The 13,923-nt window shown below is 46.5% G+C and overlaps 1 protein-coding gene across 1 annotated transcript; it reads left to right on the top strand.

Moving 5' to 3' along the window:
* Positions 1–879: 879 nt before the first annotated feature.
* srebf1 (sterol regulatory element binding transcription factor 1) lies at positions 880–13,819 on the top strand. Its single transcript, XM_010730705.3, has 19 exons — positions 880–1,222; positions 2,846–3,409; positions 4,675–4,850; positions 4,953–5,093; positions 5,295–5,513; positions 6,509–6,623; positions 6,882–7,039; positions 7,151–7,367; positions 7,453–7,637; positions 7,749–8,010; positions 8,237–8,403; positions 8,512–8,680; positions 8,778–8,886; positions 9,068–9,177; positions 9,820–9,952; positions 10,116–10,281; positions 11,028–11,246; positions 11,666–11,777; positions 12,595–13,819. Exons 1-19 carry the CDS (start codon positions 1,117–1,119, stop codon positions 12,813–12,815), a joined length of 3,549 nt encoding a protein of 1,182 aa, XP_010729007.2. The 5' UTR covers positions 880–1,116; the 3' UTR covers positions 12,816–13,819.
* Positions 13,820–13,923: the final 104 nt, after the last annotated feature.

Here is a 13,923-nt window from a genome sequence, read left to right as displayed (position 1 = left end):
GACCTATTTCCCCACAGTGTTTTTATGGGGGGGCTCCCCCTTTTGTTTATGTGACAGTGTGCTCACTTTATAGTTTAATTTTGTCTGATTGTTGATCTGAAAATTAAAAAAATAATTATAATAAAGACATTGTTTACATTATTAATAATTAAACTGGAAGAAGCCACACTTTACTGAGCTAAATATAATGTATAGCTGTACTGGAGGGAAATATTATTGACAAACAATATTTTTTCAATTTATTAATTAATTAAATTATCATTACTTTCCTGGCTACCTGTGCACGCTCAGGTTATTTCCCTCCTGTTACTATTAAGACAGAAACACATGATGTAATCACTAGACCCAGAGATGTGACGTCAGATCACCCCACTCGGTTTCCGCGCTTCTCATTGGTCGGCTCCACTGGTTCTACAGGAGGAGGCGCTGCTTCGCGTCGTACAAACTTGGTTTTCGGTGGCACACGCCCACTCTGCTCTGATTGGCTGCTGGGGGCAAACCCACAATAAACACATGCACGCTGTTTCCTTTAAAATACACAGTTTAGTGACAAATATGTTAGATATTAACGTTCATGTGCATGACTGGGATTAATAACACAAGGAAACATATGATATATATAAAACGCGTTGCATGTTTGCACAGTAAAACTCATTTTATAATGTTTTTTAACGGATTATATATGTTTTTAAGTCTGTCTAATAATCACGTCTCTGTGTGTCATCGCATTGTTAAATAAAGCATATGCTCCACATGCTGTCACCTCCTCCGTCAGGTCATCAAAACAACCCTGAGAAACAAGGGGGAACGTGGGAATCCGCTTCAGAGCCGCTGATTGGCCGACGCGCCTGTCAATCATCCACTCGTTAGGTGGGTTCCCTCGGTAAGCATGTTAGTACTGAATGAGCCTTCAGTGTTTGGCTTGACAAGTTTCCCCGAGCGATCATGGGGCGAAGGAGAGAGTAGTTTAGTTGACAGATCTGTGGAAAGTTGCTCACTTTAAGCGTGTTTATTTGTGGGGGGGTGGGTGGAGACCTGACGCTTTTTTTTTGGTAAATGTAGTTTCTCTCTGAGCAGTCAGGTGTATTATTGGAGAGCCCGCACACAGGAGTAAAGATGAACAGCCTGTCGTTTGACGATCCTTCGCTGGATAACCTGGATCCCACACTGTCGCTGAATGACCCCAGCGATATTGACACGGCCCTCTTGAACGACATTGACGGTAAGTCACTATTAAACTCGCTGTTTTTTTTTCTTTTAAAAATCATATTGTAACTTGGGGTTGAAGCTAACGTGCTGCTGGTAAAACGCTGCTGCGCCCCGCCCCCACGTTGCTCCACAGACACGGGGTTACTGCCGTTCATTCCTCCTCCGTGGGTTCACAGGGCCTCGGGTGACCGAGCTGACACATCCTAACGTGTACACATCTGTCAATAAATACACAAAAATAATCTTTTTTGTGGACACAATTCTGCTTTTTTATAATTTTTAACGTCTGCATTCACGTTATATACTTTTATTTTGTTATATACTTTTATTTTGTAGTATTGCGCATGTGTGTGTAAATGATGCGCATCATTAGTTTAACGTGATTTGCATAATTGAATCAGACACATATGAGTGGTGTGTGTTGTTTACCCCACATATGTCATGTGTGTGTGTGTGTGCATACACTGTAATATATATATACACACACCCTGCAGCCGTGCTCGCGCACCGGCTCGTGTGACCGACAGTAACCCTCGTGATGTTGCTCGATGGTAACCTCGCGTGAAGCCACAGACAGACAGCGCTCCCTGTCTTTCGTGTCTTGGGCTGATCGGCATAGCAAGTCTCCGGGAAGCGCTCTGATTGGTCAAGAGCGATCACCTCATACAAAAACACACACACACACACACGCACACACACACACACACACTGGATTACAAGTCAAGGGTGCTGCGTTTCACTGCAGACACAACATGCACTTGAACTGTCACTGTGTTTTATTTTTTATTTAATTTTCCTGATCTGATTTAATCTGATCAAAATGACAGACCATGAATTATTATTTGTCAGCTTGGCATCTTGAATAAACTGAAAGCACATTTTGTTTTGAACATAAAAACCACAATAAAATCAGTTTCATGACTATTTCCTGTCGTACTACATGTGACCAGTTTTCTGCTCCTTTGTAGGGCTTTATTTATTTATTAATATTTAGGTTTTTTTTAGAAGGGACAATGCACAATACATGTATTATGCCAGATATAACTCAGCGCTGATTTCCATCTGTAGTTCGTGAACGGAGGCTACTAGTGATGCACAGACTACAGAAATCTGCGGTATTATATCTGAACTTTTACACTTCTAAAGCCACCGACACCCTTACACATAGATATTTAACCACCGTGAGAAACTGTCAACCAAACGCTGGCCCACAGCTGCAGGAATACTACAAGAATATAACCACACATGTTACAGGCACATTAAATGCAGGAAGTATGTGTGTTGTACATGTTTGTGATGTCATTTTAAAAAAATGTGATTCAGTTTTGTAAATAAACAAAGTACAATCTGGATACTTGTTTGAATGTGTTGTTATTGAGTTTGACTCTCTTACATTAGTGCTTCTGGAACAGGTTTCACATTTTTAAGTTATTACTCAGTGATCATATTTTGCTGTTTCCTGTTTACTTTTCAGTGCCCTCTCTTATCCTTTATTTCAGAAACTCTGCACACGTGTACTAGAAATAAAGATGCAGGAGCTTCAGTTTGCTGCTGACAAGTTGACTGATTGATTACTAATATAGATGATTTCTATGAGTTGCTCAGTAGTGTGATGGTGCTTCTGGTTTCTTTTCAGACATGTTGCAGCTGATTGGAAACCAGGACATGGAGTTTGGAGGACTGTTTGACAGCCCTCCATACTCAGTGCCCCCTCCCATCCAAGAGCTTCCTGTTTTGACCCAGACCATCACAACAGCAGCCCCTCCGACCACCCCTACCCCACCTCCGTCTACACCCTCCTCTTCAATCCTAAGCAGTAGCCCCCACCTGGATGCACTCCTGGGCCCTCCCATCAACCGTCGTTCCTCCAAGACCTGCCTACAGCCTACAACCTTCCAGCAGTCCCCCCTGGCCCAGGTGCCCAGCTCCACCCAAAGGCAGCAGCCAGCCTCCCCGCAGCAGCAGCCTCAGAGCCTCAGACAGCCCCAGGTGGAGCAACCCCAACCCATCCTCAGTCCAACTGCCCCGGCACAGGCAGCTTCCCCCCACGGTTCACCGGGACCGAGCCCAGCTTTTAGCTCAACGCCACAGGCCCTCTTTACCACGCCCGTACCCCAGACTTCACCTCAACCACAGACACCACTTCAGGTCCAGACGCAGCCTCAACAGGCCCCAACCACCTACAGCAACAGCTTCACAGGTAAACGCTCTGTGATGGTGATGAGTATTTATTCTAGTGCTTATGGAGCTTGTTAGATATTCTATCATACAGGACCTTTGAAAATCTCTAAAGGTTTCAGGTTAAAGGCTTGCAGTCTTAATATCCAGGTTACGGTACCAATTATCTTTATTAATTCGATTGTTAACGACTCCAGAGTTACTCAGATCGGCACAGGACACACAAACCAAACCCAGAGTCGAATAGACAAACTAAACGTATTTACACTTTATTTGTATCCGCTAAATGTTGACAGGTTTAACTCTTTGCAGCTGCGTTTTTTGTACACACCACGAACTCAAAAAGTTCATTGGTTTAACACTCAGGCCAGTGTGGTTAAACGCAGATTTGTGTTTTTTTTCCGTGCTAATCTAGTTTAGAAATTTTCACAAATGAAGCTCCGAGCGCCGCCCAGCAAGGTGGCTCTTCACGTGTATTGAATCTTCCACGTTAGGTCAGACACTAGGTTATTCAACCTCGGCTGATCTCATATCCGAGCCCTAATCTGATAGACTTTGCTCGGTGGTGCGAGTGTCTGTGAGCTAAATAAAAAATACTTTGTCTTTGTCTATAATACATAAACATGTCTGCCTGTCCAGCCACACTGAAAACACCTGATTTTAGTTTGTGGTTTTTACCAGAAGAAAAGCAGTAAATTAAATATTCCTTCTGAATTCTCTAAAGATGCAATCCGTTTTTATAACGAGTGACAACTCCCCATCCCTGATAGGTACTGAAGGGTGATTGCAGTGGTCATTAGCCCTGTTGGAGCTGATAAGAAAAATAAGGTGACACACTGAACGTTGTTATCGCTATCTTACTTCTGATGAGATTACAGTTCACCTTTTGGCCTACAGACCTTTGCATGTTTGTACAGGGTCAAGTGTTGCTCTCTAGGTTTTTTTTGTGTGTTTTTTTTGGTCTTGTTACCAATTCAGGCTTAGCACAAGTGCTGGGAGTTATTTTCTATTCTTATTGTTTGTGATTTCACATACAAAAGTGTTTCTGCCAAATCACAGCAGTATGAAGAATGCTGAACATTTGGCTTTGCTTTTGCTTCTGGCTGATAGTGAGATACAGTGTGTTGGTTGGTGTCATTTTCAAAGTACAAAACTGAAGCAGAGGCTTGTTGTAATGGAATCACTCAGATATCTGAAATGTTCAGTTTATAGGGATTTTGCTTCGTAGAATTTCCAGGTACTCATTTTTATAAAACTTTTTTTTTTTTTTGCATGACTCTTTTCCAGTCGGCTCTCCTTGCAGTCTGAGCCAACCCACCACCAGTTTGTCATCCTCACCTCCAAGTGTCCAGCCAGTGACCATTCAGGCTCATATCCAAGGGCTGACCAGCACGTCGTCTCTCCTGGCCACGACAGCAAGCACGACAGCCCAAACCATCACATCCCACGTACAGCAAGTACCCGTAAGTGTGTTCGTCTGGCTCGTTGGAGAAAAACGAACTCCTTGTTTGTTTTATTATGGAACCAAAAGCAGATTTGTATATCTTTACCGTGTGTCTTCTCAGGTTTTGCTGCAGCCCCAGTTCATCAAGGCTGAGTCACTGCTGCTGACCACTCTGAAGCATGACCCCTGCATTGTTACGACAGTGTCCTCTCCCACTACCCTAGCCACCACCACCACCCCAGTACAGAGCACTTCACTGCAGGTAGGCACATCAAGTGCAGCTGGATACTGAGATCACACAGCGCCCTTTGTTGAAGGCATTGCTGCTGAGTTCACACTATTTAACGGTCGCTGCTAAGACGGTGGTCAAATATGAAATAAATAATGAATCATGTGGGTTTTCTTTGGGTAACTCATACTTTTATCTCTCCACACTCCCGTGCCACCTCATTTACCTCCGCAGGCCTTTATGGGCGGTGGCACCATCCTGACCACGGTGCCCGTCATGGTGGATACTGACAAGCTGCCAATCAACCGCATCGCCATCAGCGGCAAGATGGCCGGCCAGCCACCAAAGGGAGAGAAGCGCACGGCCCACAACGCCATCGAGAAGCGCTACCGCTCCTCGATCAATGACAAAATCATCGAGCTCAAAGATCTGGTGGCCGGCACTGAGGCCAAGGTAAGGAAGTGCAGGAACCTTGTGTAGTGTGTAGGGATGTAATGATACACTCAACTCACGACTCGATTCAAGTCACGATTTTTTTGTTCACGATACGATTTTTTCATAATTTTTTTTTAAATCAAAATGAGCTACAGACAAATTATGACAAAATAAAATTATCTTTTTATTTGTAGGAAAAAAATCTTTCTTTACAGAAATTCTCAAACAGTTTGTGTTCTTATAAAAAGAATTTCCACTAGCCACATTTTTTCCCGTGCAAAAAAGACAGATTATGAGAGCAACTGAATCAATTTGATCATTTTATTAACTAAAGCTTTAAATGAATCGTACAATAAAGTTAGGAACTTAAGTACATACAAAAATGATCCTAACATTTCATTACTCATTAACCCTTACATACTATTCAGGGTCTAATATGACCCATTTTTTGTACATAACATTAAAATAAAAACATTAAAACTTGCAAGCAGCACGCGTCAATTTCCACAGAGCACCCCGAGCGGGCGGAAGCCAGACACAGAAAAAGCAAAGAGAATCCGGTGGATTTTCAAAATAAAATACCCCGTGCAAACTGCCAGTTGTAAAAACGGACAAAAGCGAAACTAATTAACTATGTAGCATATTTACACATGTAGAAGCATGTTTAGAAGAACATACACCGGGAATCTGAGCAAGTAAACAAAGTCTGGCGGGCTAAGCGCTCGCTTCTGAAACACTCCCGGTGGGGTTTGAAGTCGCGTGCAGGACGGACCAAATACGCCACGCAACACGCCGGGAAGCCTGTTTGACCAGTGAGAGCACTCACTGTGCGGGTTCCCATTCACCAAGAATCGCAATTCATTTTTTCTGTCAACCGATGCGAGTCGTCACGCATTTGTACCGATTTTTAATCGTGTCACGATGCATCGTTACATCCCTAGTAGTGTGTGTTTTTAATTATTATGAAGAGGAAGAAGCTTATTGTATTATCGCGTGTTTCTACCTTCTCACAGCTCAACAAATCTGCAGTGCTGAGGAAAGCCATCGACTACATCCGTTACCTGCAGCAGAGCAACCAGAAACTCAAACAGGAGAACATGGCTCTTAAAATGGCGGCTCAGAAAAACAGTATGTCCTTTAAAACCCTCTCTCTCTGTCGTCTTTATTCCACAACAGCTTCTCTGCAATTTATTTCAATTTCTTGAAAGTAAGCCATTCAAGTTGACCTTTTTTAGTGACGAGGTCTATAGATAGCTGCTGTTAACCTGAAATGACCCAAGTGAAAATGGTCCTCTTAAGTGAGTGGAATTGAAGGTTGAAGATGTCTTTACCGCTGATTGACCCTCTAACTGCTCTCCTCCACTTTTCTGTCTCTCTTTTACTCAGAGTCTCTCAAAGACCTGGTTGCCATGGAGGTGGACGGGGCAGCTGATGTGAAGAATGAGCTGCCCACCCCTCCGGCCTCTGATGTCGGCTCCCCCACCTCTTTCTCGCACTGTGGCAGCGACTCAGAGCCCGACAGTCCGATGGTGGAAGAGATCAAGGTACGCAGCGCTCGTTTAAACTGCCAAAACCATAAAACTGCACGCCATCAGCAGTCACCGTCCACACTTTGGTCACATTGCGTAACACAGAGTGTCTCTTCTACTCGGCAGCCAAATTTGGGCATGCCGGACAGGCCGGCAGCAGGGGGGAGCGCCGGTGGCATGTTGGACCGTTCCCGCATGGCGTTGTGCGCCTTCACCTTCCTCTTCCTCTCCCTCAACCCTCTGGCTGCCCTGCTCTGCTCATCAGGCAGCAGCTCAGCAGTAAATCCTGCAGCCACTGCCCCCCATCACGCAGGAAGGACCATCCAGGGTCTGGATATTACAGGTAGGGGAACGGGGATAAAACAATACAAGGTTCTGATATTCTAGATGTTTACAGTGAAATAAAAAAAAAAGTGTGTTCTCTTTAGTGGACTCGTGGGGCTGGATGGACTGGATGCTACCAACTATACTGGTGTGGCTTCTGAACGGCGTTCTGGTGTCTGGAGTTCTGATCCGTCTGTTGGTGTATGGAGAGCCCGTAACCAGACCACACTCTGGATCTTCTGTCTTGTTCTGGAGGCACCGCAAGCAGGCTGACCTGGACCTAGCGAGAGTATGTTTTGTTTCCGACTTCATCTAGTAATTAGATCCTTTTTTAAAAGCACACCACCGCGTTACAAAACACAGATCAGTGTTTTACCTTACTCTCTTTCACCTTCCCCAGGGAGATTTCGCCCAGGCCAGTCAGAACCTGTGGACCTGTCTAAAGGCCCTTGGTCGTCCCTTGCCCACCTCACAGTTGGACCTGGCCTGCGCTGCACTCTGGTCCCTGTTGCGATTCTGCCTCCAGCGCCTCTGGGTTGGCCGATGGCTGGCCGCCCGTGCTGGAGGCCTGCGATCTGACCGCCCCCTGCAGGAGGATGCCTGCAAGAGCAACCGTGACGCCGCCCTGGTTTACCACCGCCTGCACCAGCTACACATGACAGGTTGGTTGGCAGAACCCTGTTTCTAAATGAAATCAGTGTGGTAGACCGAACACTGTCAGGTGGCGTATTGAAGTGAGGAAATCAGATGATTTAAAGGGCAACTCATCCCTCCTTTCAGTCCAAGATCCCGCCACAGTCCTGGTGATTCGCTGTTGGTCTCAGTAAAATTGTATATTTAGAAAAAACAGTAAGTAACAGTTTTCTTGTCTTCTGTGTGTGCACGCAGGTAAGCTGAATGGTAGCCACCTGTCAGCCGTGCACATGGCTCTAAGTGCAGTGAACCTGGCAGAGTGTGCTGGCTCCTGCCTGCCCGTAGCCTCTGTGGCCGAGGTCTACGTCTCCGCAGCTCTACGGATCAAAGCCAGCCTGCCAAGGATCCTGCATTTCACCTCTGTAAGTCAAACTGAAGTTGTTAATGACTTATCCAACCTTAAATAAACTGAACTACACTCAACCAAAACATCGCAAATATATATATAATTTTTTTTTTTTTTCTCATAGCGTGTGTTCCTGAGCAGTGCCCGCCAGGCATGCCTGTCATCCAGTGGCAGTGTGCCTCCAGCTATGCAGTGGCTCTGTCACCCGCTAGGTCACCGCTTCTTTGTGGACGGGGACTGGGCTATCCGCAGCACTCCTAAAGAAAGCATCTACAGCCAGGCTGGCAATACTGGTCAGTGTGTAACGGCTATTATAATGCCTTGAATCCCCTTAAAAAACGTGTCACCTCTTTTCTTATAAATGTTAATGCTTTGTTGGTATTCTTACAGTGGATCCTCTGGCCCAGGTGACTCAGGCGTTCAGAGAGCACCTCCTGGAGAAGGCTCTGTACTGCGTGGCTCAACCTTCTGGAGAGAAAATCCCCAGCCAGGGCGAGGGGTGAGAAAACAAAACATAACTTTCAAAAAGCTGCGTCGGGTTACTTTCTGACACAATTTAGACGTGAACAACAACGAATAAGATAACACAATTTAAAATAAACTGAAATAACTCCTGCCTAAAGTCATGGTATGTTCATGTGGCGGCAAAATAACTCTGCAGTGTTCGTGTCTGTCCTCAGGGAGTATGCTGATGCCCTGGAGTACCTTCAGCTGTTGATCAGTGCATCGGATGCAGCCGGTGCCACCTCCCAGTCCTTTGCGATCGGCTCCAACATGGCCACGGTGACCGGTAAGTCACTCGTACCAACAACACCCTTAATGCGCTTCTAAAATAAAAAAGCAGTGAGATTAAGTTCAGTTTTATACTGAGCCTGATTTCCGCTCGGTTGACTATCCACCCTCCCGCCGCTTTACTTTGTCCTCACTGATCACTGTTCTGAGCGAAAGGGGGCCTAGGTGAAAGGGAGGCGTCCACTAGATTGCTTCATCTATCTTCAGCGCTGTCAAATCGGTGATCACCTTGAGAGGAGGGAGGGTGTGGGAGGCTGTGCAGGGATTTTAATGGAGAGACTTTTCTTGGCAGAGGCTCAGGTTGCTCGCACAGTGTTAGAAGCCTGTGTGTGTGTGTGTGTGTGTGTGTGTGTGTGTGTGTGTGTGTGTGTGTGTGTGTGATGCCCAATGTTAAATGGAGTAGTTTTCCCTCATGAGGGAGTCGTCAAAATGGCTGCTTTCTCTCAGCATGTTGTGACTACGCCAGAGGGGAGAAACAGATTGATTCAGAGGTCAAAAAATACCGACAGCAGCTGTCTCTATGTGTGTGTGTGTGTGTGTGTGTGTGTGGGAGAGAAAAGTGAGCAGTGGGGGATTCAAATATTTGCATGTTTGTCCGTGGGTGTCTCGCGTTTTTGACTGTTTTCGTTCCAACATCCAGGGTGCGACCCCCATTCCAAGTGGTGGTCCTCGGTTACCGTGGTGATCATCAACTGGCTCCAGGGAGACGATGCCGCGGCGGAGAGGCTGTATCCGACCGTCGAGCACTTGCCGCGCAGTCTGCAGAACGCAGAGTAAGTCGGAAATGAGCGCGCCGAAACATCTGCGAGTGCGTTTCAGAATATTTTGTCTGCTGATGCCAAGCAGAGCACACACACACACACACACACACATTTCCACTACTTTAACCTGTGTCCTCTGCCCCCTTCCCCCCTTCCTCTCCTCTCACTCTGTCAGGAGTCTTCTGCCCAAGGCATGTCTGAACACGTTCAGGGCGGTGCGGGCTCTGCTGTCCAAGCCAGAAAACTGCCAGCTGAGTCTGAGCTACAGCGACAAGGCCAGCACCCTGCTCCGAGACAGCCTCAACCTAGGACCACACTGCCACAGCTCCAGTTTAGACAAGGTACGCACAAAGGCACGAGCACTTGTGGAGCCTCGCATTTAAAGTTGATTTGTCTTAATCGTACGAGGGGAAAAAAAGTTGTGAGGGCGAGAGGAAAAAAAAAAGCACACACACATGAATGCACACGGTGACAGATGTGCCCTCGCATGTGCGTGTGTACAATTCTAAACGCGCAAAATTGTGCAGGCGTAGTCACACACACACACACACGCGATACACGCTTCACCACAGACGGCGAGTCCCCCGTAGCAACTCCTCTCTGTGATTCGGCGGTGTCCTACCCTCTGGCGTTCAGCAGATGGTGATGCTGGTGGATAGGTAGCTCACAGCGTGCGCACGTCTATGGCCAGCGCTGTGGTGCATTGTAGTTGCATTGCATGTGTGTCTCAGCGGAGTGCAATGTACCTGCAGTGCAACACAGAGCTGGACCGCTAACAGCTGAACGCACGCACACACACACACACACATACAGTGACAGGGAAAAAAATGCCCTTCAACTCCGAGTAGAGCTGTGCTGCGGTGTTGGAGTAGAACCACATTTTCTTCATGAGCATGTCTTTCAATTTCAGGTAGAAAACGGAGACACTCGGGTGATGCTCCAGCCACCACACTTCCAAAAAGATCAGTGTCTCAGTGTCACTCGACCGCACACTGCTGACAGGTCATTAGTCAGCGGTGTTACTGCTCTGCTCCCGGCAGTGAAATGTCTCCCGTCTCAGTCCACGATCTCGTCCGTCTCTTTGTAGGTCGTCCAGTTGCTCTTGTGTGATCTCCTGTTGGTGATGAGGACCAATGTGTGGCGTCTGCAGCAGCAGCAGGGGGCCGGTCCTGCTGGGTCGGGGTCGACAGGCGCCAGCGTCCCCGCGGGGGTCCACCAGGCCTCGCCGCCAGAGCTCCAAGGCTTCCAGCAAGATCTGAGCTCCTTACGCAAGCTGGCGCACAGCTTCAAACCTGCAATGCGAAGAGTGTGTATAAATAACCGCATTAGTCACCACATTTTTTACCGTTTATGTGACACGCAGTGAAACTTTCTAGCCTCGTTTCCTCTCAGTCTAACACACAAGCACCTGTGCAGCTCCTGTGTTGGTGTCTGTGTCATCAGGAACAGATTAGAAACATAGAATTCAAATAGAAAACTTTATAAGAAAAGCAAATACACGCTACAATTCTCTGTGGAAATTAGTTTGGAGGTGTTGCAACACACACACACACTAACACAAACCCCTGAGGCAAGTGTTTAGCAGCGTTGTTCACAAGGATTCAAAGTCTCTGTGAGGTAGAGCTGAACACGCTGCATGAGTCATCATCACTTGCTCTCCTCCTCCTCCTCCTCCTCCTCCTCCTCCTCCTCATCATCATCTCTTGTCCCTCCGTCTCTCTCCAGTTGTTTCTTCACGAAGCTACAGCCAGGCTAATGGCAGGGGCCAGTCCCACCCGCACACATCAGCTCCTGGATCGCTCGCTGCGACGCAGAGCAACGCCCGGGGCCAAGACAGGTGCGTGTGTGTTCTTGTGTCCACAGGCAGAATCGCTGCTCATAACATTTTGAATGTCTCTGTTTTATTGTTTGTTTGTTCACATAGAGCAGACGTCGTTGTGGTCTTGATAATCATTGCTCATGCATTGCCTATTAAACTTCGTGAATGTCGCAGCATTATGTCTGACTGAAAAGACGCTGTTATTAAACAAAAATAGCACGGCACTACTTCCTTCAAGCCATTGTCTGTGTTGTCCACCGCGGCCCGAAGAACCGCTGACTTATGAAAAAGCGACAGCTGTTTTCACACGTCACTTTTGACAACAACGCACATCATCGCTCCATCTGCTTTCCTCTCCAACTCTGCGGGGATGCGTCAAAGCACAATGAACAAAAAAAAACCAGACTGGTTTGCAGATTGTTTAAAATACAAAAGCTGCAAACACTCGACCAATCAGTTCTTGTACTTTTGGAAGGTACCACCCCCTGATCATGAACTTTTTGTGAGGTGAAATGCCCCCAGAGCTTCGCTCCAGTGGCGGAAACGTGGCTTTAGGTTGGGAAACATAATTAAAAAGTTTAAACTGGCTAATAAATCTCAACTGTGGATCAATTTTTAGATGTTTTTCTTTCGATTTTTAAAAAAATAAAAGTTGTAGCTAAGCTAAAAAACAGTCAGCTTCTCATTTATTGTACCTAGTTCTTCACTACACTAAATGCCATCAGTAATTAAACAGGAAGCTGCTGAAGTCTGATTGACTGGTCGTCACTGATGACATGGATCTCACCCCGACATACCACGCTTATGACGTTCTTTGTTTGTTTGTGTTTTTCAGAGGAGTGCGAGACTCGGCCAGGCCAGCGGGAGCAGGCGGAGGCCGTGATGCTGGCTTGCCGCTACCTTCCCCCCTCCTTCCTGTCAGCTCCCGGCCAACGGGTGGGCATGCTGGCGGACGCGGCCCGCACCCTGGAGAAGCTGGGAGACAAGAGGACCCTCCACGACTGCCAGCAAATGATCATCAAGCTGGGCAGCGGCACGACTGTCACCAACAGCTAGAGAGAAGGCACGGGGAGGGGCTGAGAGACATGCATGGACACTGTATATAGAAACATTTCTGACACACACACACACAAACAGGAAAGACAACCCCACAGACACCACAACCAATACAGTCTCTGGTATTTTGGCGTGCAGCTTTTGAACAGATTTATTAAAATATACAAGTTCCTATCAAATAGTCAGGATTGTTTTTCATGGATCGTCCCTCCCGCCACCCCAACAACACATCAGGAGGCACTTGTTAGAATCCGCGCTCTTGTTGCTGCGGATCGTTACCAGAATATAAGAAGCATTTTTCTCTTACGGAGCTGAATCACCCTCGTGAGAACGCATTGCAGTGCCACAGTTTGTCCACAGAGAGGAGCCATCTCAGTTCAGTGTGAATGATGTATGTGAGCGCGTGCGTGCATGTGTGTGTGAAGCATGAATGAGATATTTGCCATGCGTTTATTCAGCCTAGTCCCAGCCCTCGATTTTTGTTTTTTTCTCGACGTGGCAGGAGTTCTCCGTAGGTTAAGAGTGGCGGGCTGCTCTGATTGGCTACAGAGTGATGCGTCTCTGCAAAGCGACCAAACTTGGACCGGTCTGACCGCGAGTTTGTTCAGCGGGTAGCTGCTCCGCAGGTTGTTTTTTAAAATGGTGTCAAAGATGATTTGAATCATGTTTCACTGTCGATAATCTGCGGCGAGCTCTCTCTTATATGCACTAGCCCTGCGAGGCTGATTTTTCAAGGAAAAGAATAATAAATATGGCTTTATGAGGTTATTATCATGAACCTATCATTGTTTTGTTTTGCTGTGTACATATTTTAAAATGTATTTATAATCTGTATGATTTGATTAAGCAGTATTTTGCATAAGCAGAGTGATAAATGCTTATTTTCTTCCCTTAAACCTGTTTGGTAGCTTTTGACCAGGCCCACATAATGTAGTTACTGCACTGTATTGCTTATGTTCATGAGTGTCAAAACGGGGACAGTATCAGGTTATTTATGTCACATCGTCTGCACTGTCGCACGCGTACGGCAACTGTGGCATGAAAAGAAAAGGGCAACGTCCAGTTGTGGCGGCTGCCAACCGACAAACTGAAGTATGAACCTTTGGCA

The sequence above is a fragment of the Larimichthys crocea genome, chromosome XII (genome assembly GCF_000972845.2).
Source record: "Larimichthys crocea isolate SSNF chromosome XII, L_crocea_2.0, whole genome shotgun sequence".
Classification (NCBI taxonomy): Eukaryota; Metazoa; Chordata; class Actinopteri; family Sciaenidae; genus Larimichthys; species Larimichthys crocea.
This window is presented reverse-complemented; position numbering and strand designations above follow the sequence as displayed.

Bases quoted from the DNA above. Each gene is read 5' to 3' on its own strand.
- srebf1 (XM_010730705.3), top strand. From the start codon at position 1,117: ATGAACAGCCTGTCGTTTGACGATCCTTCGCTGGATAACCTGGATCCC. The intron at 11,247-11,665 runs GTGTGTATAAAT...GTCTCTCTCCAG, and splicing joins TCAAACCTGCAATGCGAAGA to TTGTTTCTTCACGAAGCTAC. The intron at 11,778-12,594 runs GTGCGTGTGTGT...TGTGTTTTTCAG, and splicing joins AACGCCCGGGGCCAAGACAG to AGGAGTGCGAGACTCGGCCA.